This window comes from Myodes glareolus, chromosome 4 (assembly GCF_982192425.1).
Source record: "Myodes glareolus chromosome 4, mMyoGla1.1, whole genome shotgun sequence".
NCBI lineage: Eukaryota > Metazoa > Chordata > Mammalia > Rodentia > Cricetidae > Myodes > Myodes glareolus.
The window spans coordinates 63,469,368-63,494,129 of record NC_142029.1 but is presented as its reverse complement, the minus strand read 5'-3'; the positions used below and the strand labels follow the sequence as shown (position 1 = coordinate 63,494,129).

Below are 24,762 nucleotides of genomic sequence, written 5' to 3'. Positions count from 1 at the left end.
AAGACATTGTAAATTTCTGTTTAAATTACATAAAGTAGTAGGTGTATTAAATAAATTAAGTTCTAGAGGTGAGCACTAGCACACAGTGCCTGTGGTTAGCTACAATGTTTATAAAATTTTGTTAAGAAAAATGAATCTCATATTGTGTTTACCATCATGAACAACAAACAAAACCAAAGCAGCAAATGGAAGCATAGGAAGGTGATAGATACATTTCTTAGCTAGATTATGGGGATATTAGCAAGCATGCCTAAGCTTATCAAAGTATATACATTGATTATATGCAGTTTTTATATAATAGTTAGACCTTAATAAAGTTGAGAATAAAATTAAGTATGGCTTATTTGCATTGTATATATATTAAAATATATGTTAGGAAATGTTCTATGTGTTAGTTGGGATATGTTTTCATGAGTGCATATTTTGTCAAAATTAATCCAGGAAAACACTGAAAAAGAAGGTATTTTATATGCAAATTGTCTCATTAAAGTTGATTTTAAACAATTAGGTCTGAAAACTACTTGTTGGAGGAGAGAGCCATTTGTTTGTCCCCAGCTGCTTAGCCCCAAAATAACCACACAGAAACTGTACTAATTAAATCACTGCTTGGCCCATTAGCTTGAGCTTCTTATTGGCTAGCTCTTATATTAATTTAACCCTTTTCTATTAATCTGTATATCACCATGAGGATGTGGCTTACTGGGTAACGTTCCCAGAAACTGTCTCAGGTGGCAGCTCCATGGCTTCTCTCTGACTCCCCCTTTATTGCTCTCAGTATTCAGTTTAGCGTTCCCTGCCTAGCTAAGTTCTGCCCTACAATAGATCCAGAGCAGTTTCTTTGTTCATTGATGGTAACTATAGCATACAGAGGGAAATCTCACATAAACTGCGCTTTTGGGATCTGTCACCGTAGCTCTGTTCGTGAAACAGCCGTGGCTCATCATCATTCTAAGTATGAAAGAACCATGCTCCACAGAGTTCATTTCTATACACACTATCCATGAAGAGATCGCTAAAAGTGTCATGTCCCATCACCAACTCTCTGGGATACATGTGAACTCCTATGCCCCCTTCTGTGCACTGACAGGGAAGCTGCAGCACAGGGGGATCAAAGCCTGCATCTGGATAGGTGAAAATAGGGAAGGAGAAAAGAAAATGAGAAATAGTAGAGCTGAGAAAGGTTAGAAAGACAGGAAATGTTACATTGATGTGAGAAAGGAAATGAGCCCTTCCCCCAGGAGTCTGGTTGAGGCCCTCACCATCGGAGAATCGGGAATTCCACCCCAACTATCACAGGCTGTAAAAGTTGCCAAGACAGACAATATTTCTCTCATATATAGACATTTTTTGTTAAAATAGCTATGATCTAGGCTTAGGACTTAATGTATATGAACTCACTCCTCTCCCAGATATTCTCTGGGATGTTCACAAACAAGACTATTACAGTGATGATATCCTACCATCCTGTATCTCTGCGTCCTAGAGTTTGACCTTCTCCACTGCAGTCCTATCAGGTTCCCATCAAAAACCAACCTGCGCTCTCATTTAGGTCTTTTGACTAACCTTTGATGGCAATAACTTCAAAAGTCACCCAAATGGTACACATGGCTGCTATAAAGATAATGAAGCACCATTCTTCTTTGAGAAGCTCACATCCATTCACTTGGGATTATCTTATTCCTCTCCCAGAACTTCTTTTCTCTTAACCCTTCTGTGTATACCTTTTAATAAACTCCCAACTGTGTGTTACAGTGGCTCATGCTGAAATTCTTTTTTGGCTGAAGCTAAGAATCATGGGTTTGCTTCAGTAGAAGTCTCTGAAAAAGAGCTCTCCAGGCTATGTCAGAGGACAGTGTGTAGATATATCTACATTCCAGCTTCATCTGAAAGAGCAGCAAAATACTGATCAATTTTTAGTATCACCCTGCTGTACCCACTATACATTCAGGAATAAGAACTAATCAAAATCAAGAACTGTTTGCACTCTTTCTCAAGGTCTGTCTGAGTCTCCAGTCCTCTGTCTTCAAGACAGTGAGTGTAGACAGAAGTCTCTGTCCCACCCAGTCTCAAAGCTGTTCAGTCCCAAAGAAATACACAGAGGCTTATATTAATTATAAACTGTTTGGCCTACTAGCTCAGGCTTATCATTAACTAGCTCTTACAACTTAAATCAACCCATAATTCTTATTTATGTTTAGCCACATGACTGGGTACCTTTTCTCAGTGAGTCATTCTCATCTTCCTTCCTCTGCATCTGGCTCTGCCTTTCCTCTTCCTAGAATTCTCTTAGTCATGTCATCCCACCTATATTTTCTGCCTGACTACTGGACAATCAGCATTTTATTAAACCAATATGAGTGATAAATCTTTACATCGTACAAGAGCATTGTTCCACAACGGAGTAAGTGCTGCTGGACAAGTACACATTTAGGGTCTTGCATCTTGCTTTCCTTGTGGTACTCAATACACATTGTGCTTAATTTTAATGTCTATGATGCCTTCTCATTGGGCTTGTATGAGAAGCAAATTAAACAATGTAAGCAGAGATTGTGAATATAAAGGGTTATCTGCATATAATATAATCATTAATAACAACCTTATGTCAGACTTCACTGATGATGTGTTAAATATAATAATGCTAATTATTTCTAACTGTTACTCTGAGCTAATGTCAAAGCCCAGGATTCACGGAAACATATTTTCATATGGAATTGATCCAAGGGTGATGAGTCCTGAGTTGCTCAGCCTCTCTTATGAGCCCAATAATCATATCTTAAAATTAAGTATAATTTTCGAAGTCTGCAATGCAATTTGGGTTTCCCCATGATAACAAGTTCTTGCCATTCATAGAATCTGGGCCCAAAGCCACACAATCATCAGCTTGGCCCTGTTTCATGGAAAATATCCAATGCTACCTAGAAGGGGAGCCTATGTTCTGATGAACAGGGGGAAAGTATTGGGTCATGAGTATCTGCCTTTTGGCTCTCTGGGAAGGTTTCATTTATCACACCTGGTTAAAATGTCTAGTTCCAGGAGGTAATGAATGCTGCATAGGCACTTATAATAGACAAGAATGAATTATTCCCACACCTCATCAGATGCTGATAAAATGTACATTTTCATTAACTATATACTTTCATCTTGGTGTGGCTAATAGAGAGTACAGAAGAGATTCTAATAATGGGTATGAACCAAAATTAAAGAAATGAAGCATGGTCTGAAACTTATCATTTGGAAAGTACATTCGAGTTGCAAATTTTCTAGTACTTCAGTAAAGTCATGTCAGTAAAATATAAAAGACTTATTTAAAGTTTAAACATGCTTGCACATGTGGACACACACACACACATATATACACACTTCCAGAAGGGAAACAGCATTGCTTCTGAATTCTTAATTCTTAGACATATACTCCAAACATTGCTACTTTGCCCAAAGCAGCCATGCATGGTACATTTCAGAAATATTGATTCTCAATATTTCAAAGACACCTTGGCACTTTGTCATTGACCATTGATACAATCAACAGCACAGAATGTCAGTGTAGGTCTGTTTGATATTAAACACCAGGCTCTTAGGGGTCAAATGCTTTCTTCCCTTGCTAATAGGGCAAGGAAAACATTAAATGTGCACCATTTATGGGGAAGGTGAAACTAAAAGTAGTTCTATCTGCTATAGCGGTAACGTGAGTTGTTAACACAGTACCACAGGACCCTTTCTCTGTTGGAATTCCATTTTAAAATAAAATGGGGTCTTGAGAGCTGACTCTGTGGTTAAGAGGTCTGGCTGCCCTTCTAGAATATCTAGGTTTGACTCCCAGCACCGATATGGCAGCTCACAACTCTCTGTTACTCCCATTCTAGATGGGATTCTCTTCCCCATTTTGGCCTCCTTGGGTACCACACATATGTGGTTCACAGAAAGACATGCTGGCAAAACACCCATACATAAACATTAGGGAAAACTCCACAGTAATCAGAAGCAGTAAAAAAAAATCATGTCAAATTTTAATTCTATCACTCATGCCCCACTTCAGGCTGCTCTCCTCCCACCTTCACCAGGAATGTTAGAAATCCTGCGCTAGCTTGTAACCATTACAATAAATGTAAATATTTCTTAAAAATTAATTAATTCAGAAGCTAACTCTTAGTTATGCTAGCAATTGTCTGTGTGCTCACTTGCCACTCACTGGACAGAACTGGTCTACAACATGCCACTCTTTGCAGAGAATTCTGCCAGGTATGCCAGCAGGCAAGTATGGCCTGCAGCCCACAGGCCAAATACATTCCCAATAGCAATGGGTGTGGTCCCACATGTTTGTACACCATAGCATCATGTTGGACACTCATGAGAAAGCCCTTCTTTTTGCCAAACCCTAATGTCCTCACTGAAAGGTAAGTATATTTTATTTTTCTGAGTCTCACCCCAAAACTCCTCAACAATCTCTTCATTATTTAGTATCTCAGGTTCTCCATGATGAAGACACTGAGAAATTTAAACAGTGTTAAGCCTTGGATAGACGCCCTTCTCCCAATTCTGTGATTCTGTACACAGGAATCCCTCTGACCGCCCAGGTCCTCTCCAGGAGATGACCACAGAAAAGTCCACCCTGCAGTATATCTTCTAACTGAGTAGAGCTCATGCTTGTTGGCCTCCACTAAACATGTCACTCTCCCCTCTAGCATAGATGTGAAGATGCAGAAGTCACTTTTGGAACTTGCATCAGAAAGTGGGTGGTGTCAGTAAGTAACCGCTCACCACTTGGCAGCTGTAAATGATTCTCCAAGTGGGTGGATGGAAGGTCTATGTGTTGTCTACTTGCCTCTTTGGTCTAAAATACATTTTATGTTCTCTTCTTTCAAACTTTGCTAGCAGACTTCCAGCAAAGTTTGTCCAATAGAAGGAACTGGGGGGAGATGGGAGAGCAACAAAAAGGGAAATGACAAGTTATCCCCATTGACTTTACTTCGGTTTCTCCAGTCCTATGTGCCCCACCACTGTCTCTCCAGTTTCCGGCAGGTAGGTCCTTCCTACATCCCCATCTCCAGGGGTTCAGCTTCTCCTCGACGATATGCCTGCTTGGTTTTTAATACTAAACTCTTCCTTTTGTTCTTCTTGTCCAGGGGTAGACTGGTACATTTTTACTAGCCAAGTTTCTGTTTTGTTGATCCAATGAATACGCACTGGCCCAAATGGTTTCTGAGTATTTTGACAACTTCACAAGTTTGTCCTAACATTCCACTTTTGCAGTCCTAAGCAAAGTACTGATTTCTTGGTTCTTATCCCAGAGTTACTTTCCATCCTCTCTTTAGTTTTGACTCCCTCATCAATGGTCATTCAAAGGAAATTCTTTCTGGCAGCTGCTTGGCGTGGGATCTGTTTTCCTAGTCATTCCAATGAGAGGGAAGTCATGCCTGGTACAGTAAACTCAGTCAACTACCGGTGGCCAGAGAGGCCATGGGCCCTAGAGAAGCACCGACTACTACCACTTTCTTAAATTAACGTGATTTGTGACTGTGTTTAGTTTTTCCTTATACCACGAAAAAAGTTTAGCTCTCGTCCCTGATCAAAGAAGCCTCTTGTCTGCAACGGATGGAGACTATTACAGAATCTCCCACTGGGAGGAGGGCAGAGAATAAGGGACTGGAGAGTACCCAGCCCTAACAGATACTGCTGCAGCACAACCCATACACCTATGCCTCAAGTAAAATAATGGAGGAGGGAGGAGAAGGAGTGTAAGAGCCAGCAGACCAGGATGCCTAGGATTAGATAGTGTCCCCGAGACACGACAGGTAAAATGCTCTCATAAAATCGCAACAATATGGTTGTCCGACTAGACTGGCATAATAATAATACCAGTTGACATATCAAGGAGAGAGCAGAAAACTCACATGGTCCTATCACTAGATGAAAAGATACAGGTGGTCAATGGCTGCTGAGAAAGGATGAATCAGTTTCTGACAGAGATAGACTTGGTCATAGGCTGTCCAATTCCAAGTGGTCAGTTCTGGACACATGTACATATGAGCAATGCTATATGGACTCGGTAGGTCATATACACACATACACACACACATGCATGCATGCACATGCACACACACAATATGTATATGTGCAACAATAGTAAAGGAGAGGATATGAATTGGGGAAGGAGGGGAAGACATGGGAGGAACCGGAGTGATGTAAACGTGGTGCCCATGTGTGAAGTTCTCGAAAACTAAAACAAAATAAACCATCCTATCCTCCATCCTACCAGTTCTATTTTGATAGCATCTCTTCTAGGAACCCATCCAAAAATAAGTGAAAATTTTTGTGCACAAAGATGTTCAGCCTGGCATTACTTAAAGGACGGCATTTCAAAAGGCAGTTTCAAAGTTAAGAAATGGGACAGCAGTTTAAGTGAATCTATTCGGTAGGATATTATGCAACTTGAAAATTACATTTATCAAAATTGTAATATAGAAAAGGCATATGCTTCTTGACAGTAAAATCAGAAAAGAACATTTTTACATGCCTAAGAATCATGTCAAAATAGAGCCTGTGAGATGGGCCAGAGATTGAAGGTTCCTGTCACCAAGCAGGACAACTTGACTTCTGCAACAAGAACCCAAATAGAAAGAACAAGGCCAGAGTGAATTTCTGCAAGTTGTCCTCCGACCCTCACGTGCATGTGGCGGGAATGTGCTCTCATCATCAGCACATACTAAGTAAGCAAATATTAAACACAAAGTTTTTCAAAAGGTTTAAAAATATGTGTGTCAGAAGAGAAAAAGAGAAAAGCTAGAAATAAAACAGTTGACAGTAGTTAAAGCATAAAAGGTGTTTTAGAAACCAATTTATTCTCTGCTAATTTTCAAAAAGTGACTTTCCCCTACTGTACTGATTCCATTTAATTTTTTTAAGGTTCACCAACAAGATCTATAAGACCTTCACTTAAGAGAAAAATGTGCCATGACACATAAAACCCCAGTGAATGAAGGCTTTGCTGTTACAATGGAAGAATTAAGATTCCCATCTGCCTGTCATTCATTCTCCATGCATGGTTCCCCTCACCTGAATCCCATCTGCTCAGGAGCAGCTATCAAAACAGACTTTGAGAGCAGTGGTTGCTAGCATAGGCTTACAGGAGTAAATACATTGCCTCTCCAAGCTTATGGTGCTGCTTCCTACCACATGGGGAAGACTGCCCACAGGAGACACTCCGACCTGTTAAAAGATTAAAGGAGATAAAAGGAGGGAAGGCCACAGGGATGATCCTAAGAGATTGCAAATGGGTTGGTTGATTTGGGGTTGACCAAGAGACACAGTGTTGGGCAGGTTATTTCCTGCAATGATTAACTGAGAGAGAAAGTCCCTTCTGCAGGATCTGCACCATCCTTTAAAAGCCGCCCAGATAAGAAAGAGATCCAAGGAGAACAAGGGCTGTTTTTCAGCTGCTTCCCTTTCTCCTAAGGCCACTGTGTGTATCTGTGTTCTGTTGCTGTGGCTGTCATCTTCCCCTGACACTGGAACCCAGATTCACTGGGCTCAGTGAGAACAGAGGGCCAGTGACTCTCCAAGATCAGGCTTTCAGTGTCAGGGTGGGACTGCCAAAATTGAGGCTGCCAAAGAGATACTGGATTCTCAACCTTTCTCCAATGTGAAGACAGCCATTGTTGGATGACCCAGTTTATATCATGTAAGCCAATCTAAAACCTCTTTTTCATACATAGTCATCCTGTTGTTTTCTGTTCCTGTAGAGAACTCTGACTCAGACAGCATATTTTTGCTCATGTGTAAAATTTACACTTGAACACACACACACACACACACACACACACACACACACACACTCTACTCAGAGCTATTTGGGGGGAGAAAAGGAACCACAAGAATTGTGACAGAGGAAATAGAGAGAACCTTGTTGGGCACTAATAAGGGAAAGCTGCAATAGTATATAACGTGGTGGTTTGGTAAGAGCAGCCCCCATGGACTCTTATCTTTAAATGCTTGGTCATTAAGGGGTGGTGCTATTTAACAGCAATTAGGAGGTGTGGCCATGTTAGAGTAGGTGTGGCCTTGTTGGAGGAAGTGTGTCACTGGGGATGGACTTTGGAGTTTCAAATACTCAAGCCAGGCCCATTGTCTCTCTCTCTTCCTGCTGCCTACCAATGTAGATGTAGAATTTTCAGCTACCTCTCCAGTTCCAAGTCTGCCTGGGTGCCAACATGCTTCTCACCATGATGATAATGGACTAAACCTCCAATTGTAGGCAAGCCTCTACTTAAATGATTTCATTTATAAGAGTTGCCACAGTCATAGCATCATCTCATAGCAAAAAATACTGTCTATGACACACACACATATATATGAATATATATATATTTCATATATATAATTCATATATATATATGAAAATGCCATAATGACACCCTTAGCTTGATCATTTACTGGAAAAATAATAAGACTGTAAAAAAAATGCTTATTTAAAACAGGTGTTTAGATGCAATATTTTGATTTATAAATAAGCAATACTAGCAAAAAAAATACTCCATCTGTAGAACTCAACCTTTAGTATTTCCAAATAGTCTACCAAAGACTATCCCAGTTTCTTCAGTATGTTTGAAACAGCAATAAAACCTTTGGGCTGTTGAGCTGCCTGGGTTTAAATACTCTCTTTTGAGTGCACAAGCAGAACAGTATTAGACAAAGCCATAGTCTTTCTGTCCATTTTGTTTTGTTTTGGTTTGGTTTTTTATTCAGAACCTGGAATTACTACACCGTGTCACTTACAGTCTTTGATAAGTCATTGATAAAATATAACTCACATTATTTTAAGTTTCACTCAAAACCACAAATACCAGATGATGCTTCATCAAGTACCATCATGTCTACATGAACATTTATCAGCACAGCATCTAGCTAAACCAGTCCACGGGATGCAAAGAACCCCACTGCTGTTCTTCCCTGGGCCACTGACTGACTGAGTCCAATGGGCAAACAGGTAACAAAAAGATCAAATCCTTCCCCAGACAAATGAAACAAAATATCAAGTCATCTCTTGACAAATTGGAAATCACCACTCACAAAGACTACTTTATAGCAATACCTTTTTATCCTTACCGCTACCCAGAGAGCCACTGGGCTCTAGAGCTTTTCCGGCTCACTTCCTTCCAACAACACTTAATGAACATCATCCCCCATAGTTCCTTCTTCCTCCCACAACCACTATCCCTGTGAATCTCTTCACTACCAAATCCCCTCAGGATTTACACACACACACACACACACACACACACACACACACACACACACACACACAGACACTTCACTTTCTCTAGTCCCCAACCAATTCAGATTAAGGTTCTATACCCAACATAGCACCCCAGTGCCACGGACTGGGAATGATTCCTCTGGGCCTTGAGGCTGGGTTCTTTCACAGTCAGTGTTTTCCCACCCGGCTCTCGGATACCTGGTTCTGAGATCCACAGCACCCCTGAAACTTTGGGTCATCCCTCGCACACCTGCGATGTGGACAGCTTCTTCAGAGACCTGACCTCTAGTCATGGCTCATTATGACCAATATCCCTGGACCCCAGCTCCCAGGTCCTCAGACAGGGTCCAGAGATTTCATAGGACTGGCTTGCTTATGCCTGTCACCCTTGACTCTTCTCTCAACATAGAAAAACCTATGCCCTGTACCAACCCCATCAGAGAAGACACTTCTCTCTCAACTTCCCAATGTCTTCCCTTAGAAAAAGGAGCCTCTCTCCTATAACCCCAGGAGTATGCTTATTAATATTGATGGATATATAATAATTAATGGATTCTGTGGAGCCAGATTTTATAGCATCCATCTTATTACTCCAGTCCGGTCTGGGTCCTGGATGCAGGTGTGTTTCCGACATGTTAGCATTTTGTTGATAATTGGACATGAGACAGAGTGTGTTATAGTTATCACTCAGTAATTATCATAAACATCCTGAAAATTTCAGGCTCACAAATTGTCAAAATATCACAGTTTCAAAACAGTCATATTAAAACATCGTGAGATAAACAGAAACATGATTCTATTTAAATTTTTTTTCTGGAACTTTCTATCTTTTTGGAATAAACCAGCTCAAGACAGGAAATGTTTTTGTTTTGTGTTGCTTTGTTTTTATATCGAACAGATAATCCAGCCAGACTTCTGTCTGTCTCCGTGGGCAATCCTACCTCAAACCACTGCCCGTGAGACTGCATCTTGAGGATGACGCAGGGGTCCGGCTTGGACAGAGCATCTCTGTCAGAAATCCCTTTGCACGCCACACGCAGTTCAACTTTGGTCAGGCAGGGGCTGTTAAAGATTCCCAGCGTGTTGGCAGCTGACTCATAAATGTTGCTCATCTTCTTCATTCTGTGTTGGGAAAATAAAGAGAATAAAAAATGACATGCCAGTCACTGCAGTGGTTTTCAAAGGGAAAGTCCTCCCCTCCCCGCCACAGACCGCCATTCGGGAAACCTGTTCAGCACACACTTTCGAATATTGACGGTCTTCCTTATCTCAGTTTCCAACTGACCAGTGGCTTCAGCAAAGCAGGTACCAAACAGCCCTCCCAGCCACCACCAAAATAAAGCTTCCCAAACAGATGCTGGCACACTTGGCTAACATCAACTTTTTCCAGTATGATTTGCAGATTTACACAGTGAAAATTAATCCACGAAATAAAATTAATGAATTAATGAAACTGATTGCAAAGCGCAATCCAGATTTATATTAAGTAGAAAGTTTATGTGGATTTTTTTACGGGTCTTTCGGCTCATCAATTTTATCGCGTTGCACGTATTATTTTTTTATTATGTGTTATGTGTGTCTGTGAGTGCAGGTTCAGGTTCACCACACAGCACGTGCAGAAGTCAGAGGACAACTCTGCAGAGGTGGTTCTCTCCTTCCACATGTAGAGAGGTTCCAGGAATAGAATTCAAGTCGGCAGGTTTGACAGCAAGCTGCTTATCCACTGAGCCAACTCGCTGGCTCCACAATTTTTTATAATTTCCTAAACTCCAACTTTCCTACTATGTAGTGGAGCAGATAAGTCTGTTGTCTTTTCTCTGGAAGTAATCCAAGTTTCTGACCTCTGAACTCTAGTTTGCTTTTCTAAAATGCTTCTGGCAAGACAGCACCCAAGGAAACTTCAGCATGGGCTTTTCTATCTCAAGTGTAGAAGTCCACTCTCCCCTTCGCTCCTAGGCTCCCAGTTACCATGTCAGGACTCCAAATTAAAAAGGGAAAATGAGGAGACAAAATGTAAAAAAAAAAAAAATACCCACAAATCTCTGATTCTGAACTCCTGGAAACACCAGACATGGGTCTGCACCACAGGTTCCAGCCCAGTTCAACTTGGTGTCTTTCACAGCAAAACTATGCACTGCTCAGACAGAGGCTCCCCATGCATTTCTCTGGCAGGGGCTACCCACTCACTCCTCCTCTGAACACAGTAAGCCTGTGAAGATGCTCTTGGGATTACAATCCTCCCAGTATGCTCTATGCTTCTAGCTTCAATGGAGAAAACAGCAATGGTTTCCTAACCTTCATGTGGAGTTGGTGTCTTACAGTGAAATCACTGCTGTAAAGTGGGGGCAGTTCTTCCCTGTCTCCTTCCCTTCCACCACAAGTATTTAGCTTCTCCCTATTGCTATCGCCAGACTAGTTCAAATAGACACAACGTGCCACCTTGCGCAGGCTGATGGCCATACCTTGGCCTTGAACACACGTGTGTGTGTGCGCGCGCACACCGACACCACTTGTACAGAGATAAGAGCACACAAATACACACCAGTAAAGTTTTAATGAGACGCAGGCATATGTGCATATTCACCTCTTTACTATCGGTGGCTGAACTAAGTAGCCAAACTAGAGATGACAGAGTCAACAAAGCCTGAGATATTTACTATGTAGTCAGCAAACATGTGCCAACCCCATCTTTAAAATGTCAGGTTAAGGTGCATTTGTGATCGAGGAGAATTGCCAACCTATTTTTTCTTTTCAAAATTGTTAGGAAATTACTTCAAGAATGAGAGCAATGCTGTCTTCTACCCACTGAATATTAATAGAGTTTAGGGTATTTGTTTTTTACATATTAGAAAATGTAAGCTCAGACAGGATTGGCTGCTTGCCCAGGTCACATAGTTATTCTAATGGCAGAGCTGGAGCTTCATGGCCGGCTTTCTCTCTCCCAGACCACAGCAAGCAAAATCTTCAGTCTAGAAACGTCCAAAGCTACCAAGGTGCAACAGACATGACCAACATCCTCGACTTGTGTCAGTCTCCATAGCCACACTGCCTTTCCATTTCAAAGTAATTGTTACTCAGATATAGGGAACAGTCAGGTTGCAAATCCATAGCTTAATAAATTACGGTTCCCGTTTTTGTGCAAATTGTGAGCAGTGTAAGAGACAAAGCACTCCTGAAGTGAAGTCCGGGACAAGGCAGAGGGAGGAGAGAATCGGCTGGGGTGAGGGTGGCTTGCGGAGAGGCAGGCTGGGGAGGGTGCAATAGACTTTGCCAGCTTTTAATAGGTCAGTGTCATCCTGAACTCCTGATTTTCCCAATGCACTCGTTGGTTCCTTCGAATCCATAATGTTCTTCTGCCATCCTGGTGGCCACTCCTCTCCCTGGGCACCACGCTCACTGTCCTTCACAGGCTCACCCCTGTCCTTTCCCAGCGGTGCAGCTTCTGTCAGGAATAAGCAAGATTTCCCTAGAGAGTGAAGCGACTTCTCTAATGCCAGTCTTTTATTTAAGATTTACTTACGTTTGTTTTATGGGCATGAGTCTTTTGCCTGCATGTATGTAACTCTGTGTGTGCCTGGTGCTCATGGAGATCCAAAGAAGCTCTAGATCTCCTAGAACTAGAGTTAGGGACAGTTGTAAGCTGCCATGTAGGTGCTGGGAACCAAACTCTGACCCTCTAAAAGAGCAACAAATGCTCTTAAACCCAGCGGTCATGCGTCTAACTCCTCTAATGCCAGTCGTTCTGTTAGTTTGTTTGTAATATAATTTATTTTAATTTCATTTTACATTCCATCCCCAGTTCTCCCACTCATAACTCCACCTGTATCCCCTACCTACCCCCAAACCCAAACCCCATCCACTGCTCCAAATGGGTAAGGGTTCCCACAGGACGTCAACAAAGTCTGTCACATTAAATTGGGGCAGAACAAAGCCCCTCCCCATTGTATTAAGGCTGAGTACGGCATCCCACCATAGCGAATGGGCTCCAACAAGCTAGCTCATGCACCAGATCCTGGTCCTACCGCCAGGTGTCTCACAGATAGTCCAAGCTTCACCACTGTCCCCCACATATGGAAGACCTAGTTCAGTCCCACTGAGGCCCCACAGCTGTTGGTATAGAGTTCATGAGTTTCCATGAGCTTAGTTCAACTGGTTCTATAAATTTCTCCACCTTGATCTTGATCTCCCTTGCTCATATATTTCCTCCTCCCCTTCTTCTATTGGATTCCTGGAGCTCAGCCTGGTACTTGGTTGTAGATCTCTGCATCTGGTTTCATCAATTACTAGATGAAGGCTCTGTGATGATAGTTGGGGTATTCAACAATCTGATTACAATTCAGACTCCCTCTCCACTATTACTAGGAGTCTTAGCTGGGGTCATCCTTGTCTATTCTTGGAAATTTCCCTAGCACCAGGTGTCTCTCTAACTCCATAGTGGCTCTCTCTATCAAGATCTCTCCTTCATTGCTCTTTTCCTCCATCCCTCTCCCCCCTTGACCATCCTGTTCCCTCAACTTCTCATCTCTCATCTCCCCCCCTTTACTGTACCCCCTCACCCCAGGTTTACCTGGGGGAATCTCATCTAATTCACCTTCCCTGGGCAATCCATGTGTCCCTTTTAGGGTCTTTCTTGTTACACTAGCTTCTCTGAGTCTCTGGATTGTAGTCTGTTATCCTTTGCTTTACATCTAATATCTTCTTATGAGTGAGTACATACTGTGTTTGTCTTTCTGGGGTCTGGGTTACCTCACTCAGGATGTTTTTTTTCTAATTCCATCCATTTGCCTGCAGATTTCATGATATCATTGCTTACAACTGAGTAATACTCCATTGTGTAAATATATTACATCTTCTTTATCCATTCTTCAGTTGAAGGGCATCTAGGTTGTTTTCAGGTTCTGCCTATTACAAATAATTGTGATCTGATTGAGCATCCTTTGGGAATATGCCTAGGAGTGGTATCACTGGGTCTTGAGGTAGATTGATTCCCAGTTTTCTGAGAAACCACCACACTAATTTCCAAAGTGACTGTACAACTTTGCATTCCCATCACCAGTGGAGGAGTGATCCCTGGCTTCACATCCTTTCTAACATAAGCTGTCCTCAGTACTATTGATCTTAGTCATTCTAACAGGTGTAAGATGCTATCTCAGAGTCATTTTTATTGGCAGTTCCCTGGTGAGTAAGTATGTTGAACAATTCCTTAAATGTCCTTCAGCTATTTGAGATTCTTCTACTAAGAATTCTCTGTTTAGCTCTGTACCCCATTTTAAATTGGATTATTTTGTATTTTGATATCTAATTTCTTGTGTTTTTTAATAGATTTTGTACATCAGCCCTCTGTCAGACGTGTGGTTGGTGAAGGCCTTTTCCCGTTCTGTAGGCTGTCATTTTGTATAGCTAAAACAATCCTGTATAATAAAGGAACTTCTGGAGGTATCACCAGCCCTGACTTCAACTCTACTATAGAGCTATAAAAGTGGCTTGATATTGGGAAAAAAACAGACAAGTGGACCAATGGAAACAAATTGAAGACCCTGACATTAATCCACACACCTATGAACACATGATTTTTGACAAAGAAGCCAAAATGGTACAATGGAGAAAGGAAAGCATCATTAACAAATAGTGCCAATATAACTGGATGCCAACATGTAGAAGACTGCAAATAAATCTGTATCTATAACCATGCACAAAACTCAAGTGCAAATGGATCAAGGACCTCAACATAAATCTAGTTACATTGAACCTGATAGAAGAGAAAGTGGGAAGTAGCCTTGAATGCATTGGCACAGGAGATCACTTTTTAAATATAACACCAGTAGCACAGACACTGAGAGCAACAATCAATAAATGGGACCCCCTGAAACTGAAAAACTTCTGTAAGGCAAAGGACACAGTAAAAAAAATAAAATGACAGCTTAATGCAAGTCTTAATGGTGATGTATACTGCAAGAGTCTCTATCAAGGAGAAAACTAATTCTAGGTTTAACTTCTTAAATCCTAGCTCCTCCACTCACTACAGAACATTGAATAGGACCCCCCAATCTGTCAGATAGTAGCACCCACCATGAAAAGTTTCTGTAAAAAGTATATGAAATAATGTATGTCAAGTGGTTTATATAATGCGAGACACATCATAAATGCTCTCAAACTGGTGGCCATTATTCTCATTGTCTAGCCTCTTGCAAGATAAAATCATTCTACTGCCAGCTCAAAATCTCTTTAGATTTCTCCCTATTATTTTAAAAGCAAAGTTCAACTCACTCCTGTAAAGTCCTTCTGCCTTTGAAGGCCATGTAATCTGGGCATCCCTCCCTCCAAACGCTCACTGCCACTTCTCAAATCAGCAGTTCACCAGGGAAGTCACACTCATGAGTTATTTTTCCCCCCACAGGTTCCCAAAGCAAAGCAAAACAAAACAAACAAACAAAAAAAAAAACAGCAGTGTCTGCTCTGCTAATTCTGTGGAGCTGCATCCTCAGCTTTCCACATGGGCTGTCAGAGGTGACACACGTCTCTGCTCCTGGTATGAGGTTTCCATTAGCCTCTCACCTACTCTAAAATGGTAACAATGTACTCATATGTGCCAAAAGTTGTCCAAAACAACTGAAAATTATCAGGTATCTTCAAGATAATTAATGATGGTTGTGTAGCAATTTTCTCAAAAATGGATACATTCATTCCTTCTGCCAGGGACATTTATTCAGACAGGAAAGAAACAACTAAAAATAACTTCAGGAAGTACCTGGAACAGATGAGATTCACTAGGCTCCTTCCTCCCAATAAAAAATAGATAGGAAATATTGTTGCAAGTCACTCTCAGACAAGACAAGCTATAAAGATTCTCAGGAAAGCATAGCCTCTTATAGGAAGCCAAACTGCCTAGAAAAAGCAAGTACAAACAGAGCTGCCTGGAAGAGGCTCAGACCAACTGAGCCACCTGGAAATGATATCCTCCAACACATGTGGTGTGGTCTGTATTCTGTCAATCATGTTTTAAATAAACTCTGATTGGCCAGGCAGGAAGTATAGGTGGGTCAACCAGACAGGAAGTAAAGGCGGAGCTATGAGAACAAGAGAATTCTAAGAAGCATGAAGCTCCCTCCACAGTTCTGCCCAGACCACCGAAGAAGCAAGATGTAAACTGCCCCGCTGAAAAAGTATTGAGCTATGTGGCTAACATAGATAAGAACAATGGGTTAATACATGTTATAAGAGCTAATACAAAGCCTGAGCTAATGGGCCAATCAGTTTTATAACTTATGGAGATCTCTGTGAGATTTTCTCTGGGACTAAATGGCGAGGGACTGGGTGGGACAGAAACTCCAACAAGCAGGCCTTCATGTTACACACATGTAGCTCCTTGTAGGCTATGCACTGGTGCCCAGGTTTTGTGAACTGTCACCATGCTAGAGTGGGCCTTTGTAATGCTGCTGTCTTTGAGTCATTTCTCCTATAAGCAATTCCTCATCCATATTCCTGTAAGTAGCTCCAATAAAACTCATTGATCCACCAACTTGGACTTTGGTCTTTATTAGGATCCCCACCTGGAGTGAGATTTTGGTGTTGCATTTCCCCAGCAAAAGTTGTTGCACAACATGGTATATCTTAAGGGTATGCCATATTCTGAAATATTATATAACAAGAGTAAATCAATCTATTAATTAGATTTTTTAATTATTTCATTTAATCAGGATCTCATGCAGTCCAGTATGCCCTCAAACTCTCTATTTGGCCACGAATGGCTCTTTATCCTCCTGATTCTACCAAAACACTAAGCTTACCAGCATGAATCAAGCCCAGGGCTTCATGAATGCTAGGGCAATACTTGATGAGTCAAACTAAATCCCCAGGCCCAACAATAGTGAATTTAAGCAGTTTATAAATGAATAAACAATCTATTTGTACATGGCTAGAGATTTTTTTTTATTAATATCTAAACCAGACTTTCGTAGATCACAATTTTAAGCAATAGAAATGCTCTGGATGATGTGGAACTAGATGATGGATGATAGAATAAACACTCTGAAGAGCAGTCTGACACCAGGATGATGGCTGTACTGCAGGAGAGAAAGATCATTGTGCTGGTCATTGTCTATTATTTCCCTTCCTACTGATTCTTCTTCCTTCTGCTCAGGGTCCCAAAAGGCTAACCTTCACTGGCTGCTGACACCGATTGCTGGTGAGTATTTTGTTCTGTTTGACCAAAGAGAAACAGAATTAAGAAAAAGAGGAGAGAGTGCACAGACTATTTCTTCCCAGCTCCTGCTTTAGTCCAAACACAGGAGCACATTTCGTATCAGACAACTCTCCAAGACCCTGGCTCTCATTGTTGTGCCTCCCCTTGCTCTTTTAGGCTTATGAGTTAGCAATGGTTCTTTATCAGTCTTAAGGTGGGCATCAATAAAATGCAATAGAAAACGGGAAAGCATGTACAGTTGGTAAATTGAGCAAAGAAGAGAGAGATTGAAGGGCTGGGTATACTAACTGGATCAAGAAGAATATCCACTTTATTTCACTACACACATGGGTCTCTGAAAACCAGTTGTTTGGTTCATTTGACTCTAGATGCCTCATTTTAAACACTCTTTTTTTAAGTCCTTAAATTAACAGAGATGGCTCAATTTCCTCTTTAGAAGAGAACTACATTAAAGTAGTAGACCCGGAAAAAAATCAGGTGCGATGGAAATACTGAGGAATCTTTGAGGTAACTACAGAATCTTTTTAGGGAAACTGGGTCCCAGAAATTTGAAAGTCACCAAAACCCACCAAGCTTTCAAATTCTTGTGTTGAAAATATACAAAGCTTAAAATTCATAGGCCATAGAGGTTGAGTTTTAATATATATATTATTAATTATTATTTATTTATGTAAATACATGCACTCTGTGTATGTGTATGAGCCTGCAGAAGCCACAGGCATGTCAGATTCCCTGGTCAGGAACTGCAGGTAATTGTGAGCTACTTGATATAAGTGCTGGGACTCCAACTCCTACCCTCTACAAAAGTAGTATGAATTCTTAACTGCTAAGCCATTTCCCCCATTCTAGAGTTTTAGAGAAAAGTTTATTATAGTCATAGGTGGGAACTTATAAGAGAGGGAGGGGAAGAAGGAGAGAGAGCGTAGATATGCTAGTCTAGAGACTTTTTAAAGGACTTAAGGAAAAATCTAGTTTGAGGTATAGAGAGAAGGATGAGCTGGTCAACCAGTTGGCCTGACAAAGTTAGATGCCTCTTCTCAGGATCAGACATGATCACATGTCGCCTTATGGCAGAGGTACCCATTTAGAAGACAACAAAGATACAAGAACTGAAACCCTCTTCTGGAATTCATGATCTCCGACAATGGAGATATTGTCCCTGTCTTACTTGACTAATTTGTGTCTCCATCAGTACAGTAGAAGTTAAAATGTCCACTTCCTAATATTCACATGCTACATCCCCTTCTCTCCTAGAGTGCAGGTAGGACCTGTGACTTGCTTTTCACCTTTGAAATATGTCAAGGTAACAGAACATTTGTTTAATGATTTTTCCACATTAGTGACACCATCTTGGTAAGTAAGAGCCTTGGTCCTTGCCTGGCGTTGATGAAGTACCCATGTCAGGAAGTCAAAGAACAAAATGTAGCCCTCAATTGACAGACAAGAAACTGAGTACCATAGGCTCAAAGATTCATATTTTGCCAACAACCATGTGAGCATGAAAGCATATAAATTCCAAATTGAATTTCAGATGGGACAGTAGCTCTGACTGATACCGAGGTTACAGTCTCACAGGACTCTGAAACAGTGACTGTAACTCTCTCATGACCAGAGGCCTAGGCCCCAGACAGTCAGAGCAATCACTGCTAGAACATGAGTTTGTGCCTTTAAGCCTGATCGTACAGTCTGAATCAGGCTGTGCCACTCTGCAAACTCTTTTTGAGACAGAGTTAAAAAGTATTCTGTGCTGTGATTTGTGACTTGACATCTCTCCACATATGGTATGTGGCTCCTCCATGTTTCCTCTCACACATGCTATGCTGAACTTAGTCACGTGGTACGGAATTTCATACCACTCTAAAAGGATATACATAGTCAGACCTGTCCCTTATTCTAGCGGTTTGTCCAAGACTCCTCAGACAGACTGCTTGAGGCTACTCAGGCCTCCCCATACACCCCACATTTGGTGGCTAGCTCCCCATTCCTGTCTCATTAGTAAAGCTCCTCACCAGCCATGGCTTTGAAGCTCTCCCATTTGATTGAATCTCATCGAAGAGATTTGTATCAGCTTCCTTTACAATCTGGCTGTTATCTATGTTTAGCAATAATTACTCTCTGTTTCTGGTAATATTGCTATGCAACAATTGATATAAACAAATTAGTGAAGCCCTCTAGGGTGTGTGTGCATGTATATATGCGTGTATGCACAGTGTTCACACATTTTTTTGGAGTTGAGAAATATATACCTAAAAGCACTCAGCACCACCTTCTTCCTGGGGCATTGGGTACAAGGCAGAAATGTGGGGGTATTAAAGACAAAGGTCCCAACTTCCCATAGTTCTACTCAGTCTCCAGTTTCTCTCTCTGCCCATGCTCAGATGAAAGCCTTGATTGGATATAAGGGATCACATGAATACCTAAGTACCCGAGGCTGCTCAGAGGGATCAGCAACCCTGACCTTGGCTCTGGTAATGGGACATAGACAGGGAAGTCAGATTGTTTGGCCTTGACCCAGTGGAAGCTCAGGGCTGAAAGGTGATCACCAAGTGTAGCTCTGTCAACGAGTGATCAGCTTCCCCCATGGCCCTGGATAAGTGGAATAAACAAGTAATTTCACACTCTGTTAGAGCCCGGGATTAATACGGCCAGATTATCAATACATTTTCCATGGCCTATTTAAATCCTCTTTGTTGCCTTTCATACAACACCCTGGTTTTACAGAGACTGATGTCTGCTGAGAATTATTTTGATGAAAGTTGACATTTGGCCAATTTTAGAAGGAAATTATAATTGTCCTTTCACTCAGATAATTTAAGGTATAAAAAAACCTACCACTTCAGCATACCCACAGTCTCTTACAGGACAGACTGATCCCGGAACTTAATTAGTTTCTGAATGAGTCGCAAACAACACCAAGACAATAGAGAGCTCAAGAGGGAAGGAAATCAGCTGGAGTTCACCAGGGACCCAACTGAGCAGAGCTTGTCCCAAGACCATTAAAAATAAGTGCATAATCACTGTTCTGCCTGCCATGGCATTATTTAGCCTTTTAAATATCTCAGCAAATCCAAGGAAGGCAGGGGCGCTGGATGTCTCCACCATGCAACCTTTCAACCTCAATTCAAGAAATTCATGAAGCATCTTCCAGGTACCTGAGGCCATGTCGGGTGGCAGTGGAGACCGGGAACACCTAGGTCACCCAGAGACCAGCCAAGTCAGTAATGGATCTATTCTCAGTTGTAAGAAGCAAGCACTCTGTAGGACACTGGAGGAGGAAGTGGTGTGAACAAGACGAAGCAGCCTGTCTGACTGGAGGTTCCATTCTGAATAATGCTTCTTAGACCTAACCCCTAACCTGATCAGCAGTGGGTCAATGTGCTTGCCTCTTTGCCTATTGACTTGAGTTTGATTACCAGCCCTACATGATGGAAAGTGAGAACAACATTCCAAATACCAGAGTTCCCACACCCATGCTAATGTATTTGTAAACACACACACACACACTCTTCTTACAATATATATATATTGTATTATATATACATATAGTATATAATGTATTATATATATTAATCATATGGTTTGGCAAGGGCTCAGTCAGTAAAGTGTTTGCTGTACAAGCATTACAACCGCAATTGATCACCCCGAACTCATGCAGAAAAACCAGGCCTAGTGACTTGTAATTCTAGTACCAGTATTAAGGAATTGGACACAAGCAGATCCTTAGAATTTGCTAGCCAGCCAGTCCAGTCATATCAACAGGCTGCAGATTCATTGAGAGACCTTGTCTCAAAAAAGTAAGAGGGAGAATAACTGAGAAAGACACTTTTTGACACCTGAACTACACACACACACACACACACACACACACACACGCACACACACACAGATCCCTGTTCTTGTTTCTCTCTGTCTGTCTCTGTTTATGTCTCTTGTCTTTTTTCTCTTCTCTTCCCATCCTCTGCTCTCCACTCTTTCTCCTCCCTTTCCATCTCTAAACCAGGCATCTATTCAACAAAGCAAACTACCCTGGAGGTTGCTCTTCAGATACCACACTCATACAAGAGGTACACATGGGCACAGGTGTGAGCACAGATCTAACATTAGAAGGCGAGTGTTTGAATCCCTGTTCCATAGTTCACTGGCCGTGTGACCTTGAGCGATTCACTTGAAGCTGGGCCTCTGATTTGCCATCTTTTAGATGAAGGCACTAGTCCTTTGTAGTCTTCAGGATTTAATGAATGAATTCACATAGAGTTCTCAGCAGAGTACCTGGGCCATAGGGAATGTTTTAATATTTAATAGGATTACTGTTGATTTTAATCATACCACTAAGCCCATGTAACATTTATCAAACCCTTACATATTTGCCAAGCATTCAGCAATTAACTCATCAGATCGTCAGGATAATGCTGCAGCCATTTTCTGTGTAGTAGGCCCATTTCCCAGGGAAGACAACGTAGTTTAGAGAAGGATAAACCCTGCACACAGCTACCTGGCCACAAAGCAATAAGATAAAACAGACAGAAAGCTAGCAACTGTTCAGGGCCGGAGTCAGGGTCTTCAACCACTCTGTTTATGGCCTCTATAGGCTTAGATGTTCAGGATACTTCAAAGAAGTGGAGACTTAAACCATACACCTCTCAAATTCTCTTGACTTACTTGGTGCCCTTGGATGTCATAGGTCATCTGCCACTTCTTCTCTCCATCTCTTCCCTAAAAATTCCTGCACTGTCACAGATGCTCACAATCAACTGTAGCTCCAGGTCAGGGGATCCAGCCCCCTCTTCTGGCTTCTTCAGACACTGTGTACTCACAAGGTTCGCAGCCATACATGCAAGCAAAAATGCTCACACACATAAAGTAAAAATAAATAAATCTTTGAAAATATTTGAAAATGAGAGACTAGAAAAGCGGTGACTCAAGGTATTATAAAAACAATGTGTTTGGAGTAAGGCTTCACCTCAGCCCCTGACTTCCCTATATTCAAAGAGTCTGGAATGTTTGGGTAGAAAGTTCCATTCCAAGCTTCCCTGGGGTCTCAGCCCAGACTCCACCTCTGAGAAAGTCCCCCAAACAATGACTTCTCCTCAGAGATGCTCAAGTCCACTCCCATAGGCTATTTAAACTGACCCCCAGGGAACAAGCACTAGTTTCCCAGCCTTCTTTACCCATCTTCTCTCTGAGGGTCTGGAAGCCACCTGGGAGCACTGGCACCCATTAAACCCGAGCTTTTCTGATTTGGTCTGATTTGGTCTGATTTGGATTATTGTGTCAGCGGAGAGACTTCATCCGGAGGTCCCACCGAGGGGGGTTGTTTTTCCCACGGGTCCAGGGCCATGTGTTGGAAAGCACCCTCCCTTGCACCTGTTCTCTGTCAGGCTAAGATAGGCTTCATCTGTGTAAGTTCTGAGTTCCAAATCATTGTCTTAGGGGCCCAGGGCCTCATGCGGTTTTCGGGCCATCCTGTTGATGGCACACGACATGACCAGGAAAGGACCTGCCTTATTCAGGGGAGACAAGGGCCTGCCTTGTCTCTGTAGGGTTCTTTCATCAGGAGACATCCTTTCAAGGAGTTCCCACACCCTTCTGTTTTTTTTTTTTTTTTGACCCAAAGTCTGTCACAGTAGATGCATTACACTAGGCTTTGAGTCCCAAGTCCTGGCATGAACTTAATAAAAGGAACGCTTACAATTCAAGGCCTGATCTCCAAATCCCCTTGGGCTTCTTTTTATAAAGTATCTTTTTAAATAGGGGCTATCTGACACTTTACATCCCTTAATGCCTAAAAAATTTTTGCCGACATAAAACAAACAAGCCCCCATATGCCCATTGTTTCTGGATGCCATGCTCCCCCTCCCCCTCCCCAACTCCCTTCCAGCTTCTCTAGCTGTCTGCTGTTTGTCTCATGCTGGGGTTCTCTCTACAATGGATCCATCCCCCCCTCCCCGTCCTTCCACTTTAAAACTGCATAGGTGTTCTGTCCTTATGTTTCTGTTCTCCCTTATGGCATCTGCTAATCTTGCCTGTCTTCTGCAGCCTAAACCAGGATTTTAAGTTGGTCAACTGATACAGGTTCCTACAAAGGTTTTGTTTATCTGTCTGTTAAAATAATGTAGCCACAGCATGCTTGTTTTATGTCTGTGTGTGTATGTGTACTTATTTTTAAATCTGTAAAACTTGTAACTCTAGGTTACAACAACTCTGGAAAAATTCAAACACATGGACAGCTGCCATTTTGCTGGACCTATCAAGAAGATATCCTGCCTCCAATATTATTTGACTTACTAAAATATTCCTTCTAACACTTCTTGCCTCTACTAGCATTGGTAAGCTGTAGTTCTGAGTTCCAAAACATTGTCTTAGGGCCTCATGCGGTTTTCGGGCCATCCTGTTGATGGCACCCGACATGACCAGGAAAGGACCTGCCTTATTCAGGGGAGGTCTTAATTTAATTTATGTCTAATTTAGATATACCTGACAAATAATGGCACCCTAACTCCCAAATGCCTTTAGAGATCTGAGAATATGACATTTAATAAAAGTACTTCTTCTGACAGAGAGACATGCCAGCTCCTGCAGCATCCTATAGCTCCTCCAAGAAGATGCATGGTCGCAGACCTTCTGCCTGGAGGCTTGCCTTTGGGTATGGCAAAGCTACCCACACAGCAAAACAGCTGCCTTCCACCTCATCAGCTTCCTTGACACTACACCGGGGGATCAGTCATCTCATCCTGCCAAGACAGGTAGACTAACTCCTACCTTAACAGACAGGAAAATCTTTGGGTCTCCTGGGCTCAGCAGCTAAAGGCAAGTACTGCTTCTAAGATTGGTGTTTGCCAAAGACAATGGAGAGACTTGAGATTGCCTGTCTCATTTTTGCTCATTTCACCCTCTTAGGTTTGTCTAATGGCATCTGATGACTTAGAACACTGGTGAAAAGAAAACACAGACAGGTGTGCCTGTTTCCCAGGTGTCATAGTCCAGAATTAACAAATGTCAGATAGATCTTCAGAGGTCTAATTGTCTTCTAAATTGTTCACGCCTCTTAACCTAAAGTCATAGCCTTTTGCTCCGACACCAAGATGTAAATCTATTCCAGTTGCCTTACAGATACCTGAAGGTTCTTAAAAAGAAGTTCTGCTGCTTTACCAAGAAATCTGGTCTGGTAAAAACTAATAGTCTCCAGAGCCTATTTTGACCCCACCCATTTTCACACATATTTTACAGGTCACTCCTGCTGTCTGGGCCAAAACCAACTTACAGAGGGCCTTCCAGAAAATGCCAACACCTGTACTACCTCCTGGAA

At 41.9% G+C, this 24,762-nt stretch overlaps 1 protein-coding gene across 3 annotated transcripts in view; it reads right to left on the bottom strand.

Moving 5' to 3' along the window:
• The window catches only part of Cpne4 (copine 4), a 482,133-nt gene that overhangs the window by 345,287 nt on the left and 112,084 nt on the right, over positions 1 to 24,762 (bottom strand). For all 3 annotated transcript variants that reach the window (XM_048417340.3, XM_048417341.3, XM_085689654.2), the window contains exon 2: positions 10,195 to 10,375. In XM_048417340.3, the coding sequence (XP_048273297.1) occupies positions 10,195 to 10,375 (181 nt within the window). The remainder of the gene's footprint in view (positions 1 to 10,194; positions 10,376 to 24,762) is intronic.